Source organism: Sinocyclocheilus anshuiensis, unplaced genomic scaffold (assembly GCF_001515605.1).
Source record: "Sinocyclocheilus anshuiensis isolate Anshui unplaced genomic scaffold, SAMN03320099.WGS_v1.1 scaffold771, whole genome shotgun sequence".
NCBI classification, from domain to species: domain Eukaryota; kingdom Metazoa; phylum Chordata; class Actinopteri; order Cypriniformes; family Cyprinidae; genus Sinocyclocheilus; species Sinocyclocheilus anshuiensis.
Window position 1 is genome coordinate 207,666 of NW_015552585.1, and position 11,168 is coordinate 218,833.

General features: G+C 39.0%; 1 protein-coding gene across 2 annotated transcripts in view; it reads right to left on the reverse strand.

Moving 5' to 3' along the window:
- LOC107665431 (phospholipid-transporting ATPase 11C-like) overlaps positions 1-11,168 on the reverse strand; it is a 78,375-nt gene that overhangs the window by 35,140 nt on the left and 32,067 nt on the right. For both annotated transcript variants that reach the window (XM_016456304.1, XM_016456305.1), the window contains exons 2-3: positions 8,217-8,336; positions 6,006-6,095 (exon numbers count right to left, since the gene is read on the reverse strand). In XM_016456304.1, coding sequence (XP_016311790.1) covers positions 6,006-6,095; positions 8,217-8,336 — 210 coding nt within the window. The remainder of the gene's footprint in view (positions 1-6,005; positions 6,096-8,216; positions 8,337-11,168) is intronic.

The following is an 11,168-nucleotide window of genomic DNA, read 5'->3' on the forward strand; positions in this document are numbered from 1 at the left end:
GTTGTGCTTTTTAATTAAGAATAACAATGAATCCATCTTTTGTTTTAGTCTTAAAAAGTGAAAGGTGTGTAGATGCATGTAAGAAAAACAGACAATTATCTTTTCTTGTAAAACTTTACAACAAGATTGCGAATTCGAAAGTGAAAGTGAAAGCACCCCAAGCCCGGCTTATAACACAGCAAAAGAACTCCCATTCACAAAATTCAAATCACAAATACTACTGATGAAAAAGAACGGGTTGAATGTTAACCACTTTCGTTTCCATATAACTATAAACTATGATAAAAGTTTTTTACATTTATAGCACAGTAATGAGGCAGCAACATAGATAAGACAGAACAAGAAAGGCTATTAATCTTTCATTGCGCAAAAGTATTATAACATGATGAAAGGCTCCTATGGAGTGGCACAAAGCACAAAGCGGCATCCCGTGCGCAGAATTGCAGCGCTCCGCAAAGAAAAGTTCAAAGCACAAAGGGAAGAGGGAAGAGGTGTATTATATCTGTGTGATAGTTTATTGAGCCTTTTCTTTGAACAGTTTTAAATTTCAGTTACTGTGTGCGTGGAGAACAATTTAGTGTTCTCTACTCCAGTGTTGTGATCTAACAGACATCTGGTAGAAAATGACATGATTTAGAAACAGCACTAAACTCAGAAGCACTAAATATGATTATTCTTGGACTATGAATTAAATTTAAAGAACAGTTTATGGTAGTGACCTACAGTGCATTCACAGTAATTACATAATGCTAGTATGTGCATTCCTTGCTAATTAAACCCACAACCTATTGTTAGCACAATACCCTATCAGCGGAGTTACAGGTACATCTTACTTTCAAAGTGTCTTCTCGATAGTGCACCTTTCGATCCAGCTTTCAGTAGAATGGTTTAAGATGTGGGTGATGGTGTTGATCATTATCAGCCTGGGCAAAGTGCATTTGAAACCATTTTGTCTTAAATGTAGTTTCATTGTTGGTAAACTAAAGTGTTTTTTTTCCCCTTACGTCAAACAATTTTATAAACATATGGCCAATTGAGAGGAAATGACTGCCAGCGTACCAAACAGAAACTTGAGCAACAGCATGTTGCTGTTTCTGAAGTCTTTAATTAAGTCTCAGATGCTTGTGATTACCATCATATTTAACCTGTATGGATGGACACATTTAGAAGTAGTCCGCATTTTACAAATGTAGTGAAAGAGTCAAATCCAGTTAGAAAATTTGGGAGGAAACCATGGCACAGTAACAATAAAGATGTAATTTCTTTGTGTTCATGTCATGGAACCCTAACACATGCACTAAATTGTCCAGATCAATACAGTGACACATTTTCTAAGAATTTTGCCTTCTGCTTTTCTGTTAAGTATCAAACCATTCCATTGTAAATATACAGAGTTTGAACTACGATTTGAGAGCGCTTAACACTCTATGCTAAAGTAGCTGTTCTAAGAATTTGAAATGGGTAATGCTGTTTCAAAACCAAATTGTTTTGACTGTCAAAAAGACATATGGGTATACTGCTATGGACTTGTGCACATATAGCACCAGGGCTTACAGGAAGTCTTTTGTGACTCACTCTCCTTCGTGAATCACTGGCAGTAAAAGGTGGCATGCCCATCCTCAACAACCTGGTAAGATCACTCTGTGGTTTGGTGTCTGCTTGTTGCGGAAATGAAGCAACTTCGGTTTTCCGATGTAACAGATACGAACACTGCATTGATCAGAATGAAAAGCAAAATCACATAGTTCTGCATTCTCCAATTTTCATTGATTTCAGGGAAACAGCTCAGAAATATCAGTTTGAGGACAGCAAGAGTTAAGAAAAACTTAAAAGATTAGCTTAATTGCACATCCTGGACAACTGCCTGTGTGCCTCTGACAATGACAGTAGTGCAACGTGGGGCAAGAGCTGACCCATTAAGCTCACTGGCAGTATCCAGTTTCCATTTTACATCCTAACTTGAGTATGTATTCTCAGTTTTAATATGTATGTATTGGCTGTTCAATGTCAGTGAACACTTTTTGCCACATCAGCTATATTTGCCAAAAATTCCAAAAGGCTTTGATTGTGGGGCAGTCATGGCCTTAGAGGGTCGGACTTGTAACCTGAAAGTTGTGGATTCGAGTCTCAGGTCCGGCAGGAATTGTCGGTGGGGGGAGTGAATAACCAGCACTCTTTTCCACCCTCAATAGCACGACTTAGATGAGACCTTTGAGCAAGGCACCAAACCCCCAACTGCTTCCCGGGCGCCGCAGCAATATGGCTGCCCACTGCTCCGGGGGTGTGTCCAGTACTGTGTGTGCACTTGGATGGGTTAAATGCAGAGCGAAAATTCCGAGTATGGGTCACCATACTTGGCCACATATCACTTCACCTCACCTCACCTCACCTCACCTCACCTCACCTCACCTCACCTCACCTCACCTCACCTCACCTCACCTCACCTCACCTCACCTCACCTCACCTCACCTCACCTCACCTCACCTCACCTCACCTCACCTCACCTCACCTCACCTCACCTCACCTCACCTCACCTCACCTCACCTCCCTTCTGTTCTCCTCTCCTCCCTCCTCCCATCTTTTTTTTCCCATCAGGACCCTGGTGAAGGCACGCACTGCTATTTTTAGCATACTGGTGCTTTTTTATCAGTCAGTGTCTATTTGTGGCTCGAAAGAACTACAGAGGGCTTCCTGGCTGCTGACGTCAGCAGCAGTGCTGTGCTGCAGAGGCGTACAGGGAAAGGAGAGAGAGAGAAGTTTATTGAGCCTTTTCTTTTAACGGTTTTAAATTTCATTTCCTGTGCGCGTGAAGAACAATTCATAGTGCTCTCTACTCTAGTGAAGTGATCTCTAACAGACACCTGGTAGAAATTAACGTGATTTAGAATTAGCACTAAACTCCAGCAAGATAAAGTCTTTTAAGCAAAACCACAAAACCGTTTATCAAATATAATAATAGGAACATTGTATCATCCTAGAGAGAGTTTCGTCGTCAGAGAGGGGGTGAGGAACAAAAAAATGGCAGGATGAAGACATGGGGAGACAGAAATTGGTGTAAGATGATGGTGCATTTGCAAAGAGCCTCAGGAGAATCACGCGCTTCTATTTGGAGGCTGGTGATTTAAGTGCTGTTCTTGTGTGACAGGCGCGCGTGTGTATCTCCCTCGTGCAGTTATAATAGTGGGCTGCGTGGGGAGAGCTAGTCAGAGAGGATAAGGAGCCCCTCCAGAGAAAAGCAGGATTAGTAGAGGCACGCCAGACGCATGCCAGAACCGGGCAAACACCTGGGGATCTCTCTCTCTCTCTCTCTCTCTCTCTCTCTTCATCTGTCTATCAGCCAGCTATGGAGATGAAACGCAGAACACACTCGTCTTTATGGGCCCCTATGAGCAGCCAATAAGATCTGCAGGAAGAATGGCCACTGCTGCCACCGGGAAACTTTATGTTGCTTTATAATGTGTTTGTGCCTTTAGTGGGGATTAACAATAACACAGAATAGTATACGCACAATATCGGATTTGGATCGGTCTCATCTGACCGATACCCCGATCCAGCAGAAAGTGGCAGTATCAGAGCGATACCGATACTGAATATCGGATCGGCACACCCCTAAAAATAAACATCCTCATTTCATTCATTCTATAGCGTTTACTCAAGATTATGTGCTAGTTTCCTCTTTATGGTTATGCACTTCCACTCGGCTGAACACTGACTGCTTGTTAGCGCAATCCCTCATCTGCTCTCTCACACACACACACACACACATCACATCACAACATGGATGCACCTAAGATGTACTGTGAGATGCACATGTTTAGGCTGTGGACGAAACAGAATGACATTGCTTTGTTTAGTTAGTCAACGACTAAAGCTTTTTAGTAAGAAGGCATCTTGTTAGAACCATAATGTCACGTTAAGCATGATAATGTCAAATCTATATGATCTATAACATTTAATTCACATAATATACAGTGCTTAGTTTAGAGAGAGATACTGGATACTGAATTGAATTCAAAAAGGTTTTTTCTTTTTTTCTGTAAACTTCTTTTATCTATGAATTTGCTGATTTCAAAAGATCTGTCAGATGCTTTTTTTGTATTTTCAAATGACCACAAATTCATGTTTCAAACCGAGTTTGAGAGTCTTTTTGAAACATTCATTAAAAGAATTGGCTTATAAGTTCTTACATTTGTGAATAAGCCAGCAAAACCAGTCAAAAATGTTATTTTCCAGTACCTATTCCTATATGATCACATTCAAGTTTGGGGTCAGTAAGAATTTTTTGAAAGAAAATAATACTTTTATTTAGCAAAGTTGCATTAAATTGATCCGAAGTAAAGATTTCAATTTTAAATAAATGCTGTTCTTTTGAACTTTCTACTCAAAGAATCCTGAAAAATGTATCATGGTATCCACAAAAATATTAAGCAGCACAACGGTTTTCAACACTGAAAATAATAAGAAATGTTTCTTTAGTAGCAAACCACCATATCAGAATGATTGCTGAAGGATCATGTGACACTGAACACTTGAGTAATGGCTGTTGCAAATTTATCTTTGCATCACAGGAATAAATAACATTTTGAAATACATTAAAACAGAAACCCGTTATTTCACAGTATTACTGTTTTTATTTTTTTTAATCAAATAGCCTTGGTGAGCATAAGAGACTACTTCCAAACACATTAAAAATCGTACTGAGCCCAAACCTTTGAATGGTACTTCCTTGATGCCACCTTTTCTCCATATACTGCCTGAGAATGCAGCATTTGCAGGTTTCAGACACAGTCATAATCACATAAGACATTAGCCTCAATCTCACACGTTTTTAAAAATCTGCCAAGTCAGGTGTCAAATCGTGCATGTCATTTCTCACTCCTTGTTTACATGACAGCAAACAAGACCATATGCTCTTCAGCAATCCACCATTACCCTGTTTTAAATACACACACTTGTCTAAACCGCATCAGCTGTTTACACGGTTCCACTCGCTAGTTTAACTAAGGTCGTCTTCATGTGCTTTTATGGTGCGGAGCAGAGGCTTCCCCGTCTCGTTGTCTCTCTCTCTCTGCCATTATCACAGGTCCAATGACATCAGATCTAGGCCTGTCACAACTTTTTGTTGTGCGATATATTGCCCCAGAAATAATTGTGATAAGCGATATTATTGTCATTTTAAAGACCATTTTATGCCACTGAATATATAATCATAATGTAACAGCATAATAATGCAAGAAGGCCTACACACTTCCAAATGACAACAAACTTTTAATTTTTAAGAATATTTAGATCATGGAAATTAAGTATAAAAATATTACATACCTTAAACCTGAATAAATAGTAAATAAACATTTTCTAACAAAAAGTGCAAAGTAACAAGTAGAAAAAAAGAAAAATGCACAAAGAACTTGTATGGAGATTTTTCCATCTACAGATTTTCCCGACCTTCTTTTCTCTGTAAATTAAGGGTGCACACTATTGCTGAAAAACACAATCACTACTTAGCTGTCAGATGTCTGTATGCACAAAGGCACAGATCCCTAAACAAGACCATATCTGCAGATTAAACATTTTTTGTAGAAGCATTTTTTAAATTTGAACTAGCACCTCATCATGACTACACCACGTTATGTACGATAAGCTGCAAAAGACACAGGCGCAAGTGGAATGTAAAAAACACGGTGACATTCATTTTTAAGTAAATATACTGGGCGATATATTGCGTCACCAAAAATAATTGAGGTCATGTACATATATTGCGCGATAAGTCGATATATTGATTATTGCGACAGGCCTAATCAGATCAGCATGGGGCAGATACAGCCTGGCTACGAGTCACACATGAACATACTCGCATCCTCTCACACGCACACGCGCACGCACACGCGCACACGCACACACACACACACACACACACACACACACACACACACACACACACACACACACAGTTTGACTCTCTGGGGATGGAAAATGCTTATGACTGATCAAATGCACTCACTTACCTGCACCAAGAATATGATGAGGAAGTAAAAATTAGCAATTCTTCTAAACTGCTCGAATAGGTTCTTTGGCAGGAAGTTCCACACTGTGTACTGAGGAAGTGAGAAAACAAAGCAACAACAACAACAAAAAAAAGTGTTAAACAGTAACAAGTTAAAAAACCAACAAGCTGTCAATTACTTTATTTAAAGTTGTAAAAAAGATTTTAAAGGGATAACTCATCCAAAAATGAAAATTGTGTCATCATTTATACTCACTACTTCACACAAAGCTATTATATGGCTTCAGAAGACTCGTAATATAGCGCACAAGTTACATTAATTAGTTTTATGGTGCTTTTTGTCATTTTTGAAGCTCATCAGCCACAGCTGCGATTCACTTTCATTACATGGAAAAGCAGAATGGACTTTTTGCAAAATCACACTGAATTTGTATTTTTAAGTGAACTATTCCTTTACAGCAACGCGAGTGTAAATCCACAACCTGATGAAAAGCTGGAGGAAGGATTAAATGCATTCAATATTCATCAGCTCCCGTGTTTGTGCTTTTCTGGGAGAGGGAGCTGAGATGACTTCAATAGCTCCGGAGCTCTCTGATGTGTGTGACCGGGTGGCAGCTCTCTGGGCCAGCAGGTATTACATTGATTTGGATTAGCGTCTTATCGCCTTCGTTCGGGAAACCCCAGAAAGGGGAACCTGCCAAATGATCCATTTGGCAGTGTCCTGCTATTTATTCACCTCTCTTTTTTTAAATGGATGCGACGGCATAAGCGCACTAGTTCACAAATACCAGTTAACATCAACATTTAAGGCTGAAACTAATACAAACATACAAGGAAAAGTGTTTTATATTTTTCATTGATGCCATGCCTGTTTATCATTTTGCACATTAATAAAAATATTAATATAATTTTAGATTTAATATACAATAATATACTATATTATACTATTTCTATTTAACAAAAATATATGTATAAAAAAATGGTATGACATGAAAAAGTAGGAAAGCTGTATCATTTCATAAAATGTATAATACAATGAAAAATTCACTTTTTCTGGCAGGAGTATAGCATGTCACGCTGCTTGAATTTCAGCTACCCAATAAGCCAAATAAATGCAGATAGTGACTGGATAATGTGGGAGGGGAGATAGAGAGAGAGAAAGACTGAAAAATAACTGGAATGTGGACAGCTATTGCCACCTAATATAACCATCACTGCTAAATAATGGATCGCCATGGGTGAGGAAAGTGAGAGAGGGCAGTTTGGGGCACCTGCAATAAGATAAAAGGGAATACATCATCATTTCTAACAAAGTAGATGTTATACTGAGGTAAACTCGAGAAGCTGTGGCAGGTCTGGACCTCTTTTAGAGGAAAAACAGGGTCCAAGGGATACCATGGAGAAAAGGTTATTGTGAGTTAGAAGGGGGAAGATGCAAAGCAGATGCATAGAAAATTGTAAACATCTCAGTGCAGGTAATTAAAGTGTGTTTAGAGCCTCATGCCAGAGAGGAATTGATCACTGGATACCACAGCACGGCCACAGGTCTGATAAATCTATTACTTCTTACTCCCTTGTTTCTTCCTTTCGTATCTTAAAACACTTCTCATCTATTGACTGAATTGAGGAGATTCAGGAAGTCCCACAAGATTAAGGGGGGCAGAGTCAACCACCCTAAACACTTGAGCGTTAATTGCAACTATGTATTTATCAGCCGGATCTCAAGCACTGCTCTGACAGGCAAATTAGCGAGTTTTGTGGGGTGGAAGGGGGTGGTAAGATTTACTGCAGTTTGCGAAGAGACAATCATGAAAAAACAGAGGGGGGGAAAAAGGAAAAATGGAAAGGAATTTCTAAGTTCAAACGCAGTAGGGGGGTCCCAACAGTCTCTTCACACCTGGAGGAACAGGTGGCTGAACACCAGGGCTTGAGAGAAGAAGCGTGTTGCAGCCATACTCTCCACATGCGGCTGCTAATACGCATCTCTCATGTGTTAATGCTGTGGTGCAGTTGCCATGGCATTAAACAACCCTCGCTAATTATGAGCTAAAGAAAATTACAAACAGGCTCTTGTAGGGAGCTAGCAAACCCTTAATGCTGATATCCTGTAAAAATCTGATTACACTGCGGCGAGGTTAAGCAACAGCCCAGCTCGTGCTTTCAGATTTGTGACGAGGTGAAGTATAACAAATACCAAAATACCAGAAGTTACCTTGGAGGACACAATCCTGTTGTCACAGAATTTAGAGGGGATGAAGGCCTCAGTGTCCGGACATGGCCGATGTCCTACATAGATTGTCCTGCTGTCCACTCGCTTCTCATCTCCTCCACACTACAGGGACACATGGGGAAACAGGAAAAAGGAGAGAGAGATCATTCACATGAACAGTTAAAAGTGACACAGCAACATCAGCTCAGACTGACCAACATCAAACAAGAGAACCAGTCGGGGGAACACGTTTGAAAAAATACATAATTTTGCTTTTCTACTTGGTCATAGTATTGTTGTGACAGCAAGGTAACATTAGGTACAAAGGCTGTCACTGGGGTGGTACTTTTTCAAAAGGCACACCTTTTATATCCCTAAAGGGTTCATATTAGTACCTTAAAGTTACATATTAGTACCTAAAAGTAGGGCTGGGTATCGAATTCAATACTTTTTTAGGCACCAACCGATTTGCCTCAATACCACTGAGTAGTGATGGCCGATATACCCCATAATCATATCGTCCTATCGTCAGCCTGTGAGATCGCAGATACACAATATTATCATGCTAATTTATTTAATTACTTACTTAGTTTCATAGCCAGAGAGTGAGCCAACTCCAGGGTAAGGCTAAAAGCTGCCTAATGTTAGTGTAATCTATTAACTACATATATAAAATATTTTTAATATGACTGAATTTATATTTAACAGGATTTAATAGAAAGATTTTAAGTTACTAATTATAATGCTTACATTTCCTCAGTTATTCAAACAGCAGCTACAGAAAATGAACAAAAATCATTTAAATTATCAAAGAACATTATCACTGACTTCAGTCTAGTGCGAATTTATAAACTTTAAAAACCCTCCCGTTATAATCAGTGAAGCTGTATGTAATACATCTACACTGTATGATGAATAAATCTCTAAATGCATTGCATGTACATCTGCACTGTGTAGTTTATGATGAGAGAATTTGCGAGAGAGCAGAATTCATTCACTGAGCGCGTGCACTGAAAAATGAAACTCCGGTGTTTCAGCCTGATTGGTGATTGCATTCATAAACTCAACGGAATCGTGTGTGATTGCTTATAACGCACAACACTGTAAAGACTCAAATAAATACAGGGTTCCCACTCTTTCATGAACACCAGATTCAAGGACTTTCAAGGACTTTTTCAAGCACCATTTATTTTATATCAACACAGAAGAACACAAAAGTGGCTTGTAGGTACATTTTCAGACATTTATTGAGGCTGGTATGAGTGCAATTAAATTCATACATTCATGTGGAGATCAATGTTTTAAATATACAATTTTGAATACAGAAATATTAAATGATTTAAATAACTGGAGATGCGCAGCGGCTCAGCTGTTACTATATTTGGAACTATTTTCGTTGATGCAATATATACAATAAGACAATAAGAATGTTTGCGGGAGCGTGACACACACGTGACACAGAAATGCAGGGGGAGCGGGCTTAAGAAAACTGTCCCGCTCAGGTCTCTAGGCTGCGTGTCAACACACACACACGTTTGTTTTTTTTCGCGCTCCCCCATCTCCACCCCCAATCATTAGTGCCGCTTGTTCGGTCTTTGACAGAACATGTAGGACAATTTTTTTAAATAGCGCCATAAACAAATTTTATTTCAAATTTAATTCAAGCACCTATGTTTGTTTTTAAGTACTTTCCAGGCCTTGAATCCATATGTCTGAAATTCAAGTACTTTCAAGTACTTTCAAGAAGCCTGGGAACCCTGTAAATATGATGGAACAAATAAGCCCTAATATTAATTAGATAGTATTATGAGATTACATCTTGTCTGCTTGTCAGAATTTGCATGTGATTTGCATAATTTGACAATTGGTCACTTTATTTTACTGGTGTTATCCTATAAGGTTTCAGGAGACATTCAGTTTCATACAGAAGAAAAACATTTCCACAGATGAAACATGAAGTTAATAAACACACGATTACAACATCGTATATGATTTGTATGTGATTTTCATGATATTCGGCCTATTCTGCAACATTATATAGCACATTATATCACAATCGGAAGTTATTACAAACACTCAATGGTGGTTTGAAGTGAGTTTTGAGTAAAAGCGTAGTATTAAATCTTATAAATTGTCTTGTGTAGCATGACGCTACAGTGTGCATGAATGGTCACGTAAGATGCCTTCTCGGTCGTGTAGTGTGGATATTGGTCAGCGGAGACAGGGCGTGTTATGAATATGATCGGACATTTGACTGACATTTGAGCAGCGAATGAACTTCCTCTGAGTCAGTACAGCGATCGCGGAAGAGAAAACAGGCCGACACTGCTGGAAGCAGCTAATGCTCATCAGTAAATCAGTGGACAATGAATAGAAATGATGATTCTGTCTAAGATATGCTTTTTTAAAAAACAAAAATGCACTAGTGTAAACGTAGCCTAAAAGTAGGGCTGTGCGATATGGACAAAAAAAACCTATCGCGATATCTTTGATAAATTTTTCGATTTCGATTTTAATCACGATTTTGACACACACAGACATGCTTTACAGTCATTAATGCATTCAGTGTGAATTTGAAATTGCCTCAGATGCTGAACTAGATTTGTTGCGCCAAGTTCACACGTACTCCGCCTGCAGTGCGTATACAGTACGTGTATGCGGTACAGAAGCAGCACGGACTCATTTTGCTTTCGCACAGGATGCGTTTGCAGTCCGCTCCTGATCCGCGGTTGTTTACCACAAACACAACATTTATCCATTATTTTGATTTCAAATCCAAACGTTGTTTCTGAAAATGCTTTTTCAGCATTGTGATTCTCTTTTATCACAGTACAGTAATACAATCTTTCATAGACATATTCACGTTTAATCTCAATAAATATAACTTGTTTAACTACCACCACGAGTGCCATCTATTATTGCCTTGTTTATCTAAAAGTGCACTTTTCCTTGTTT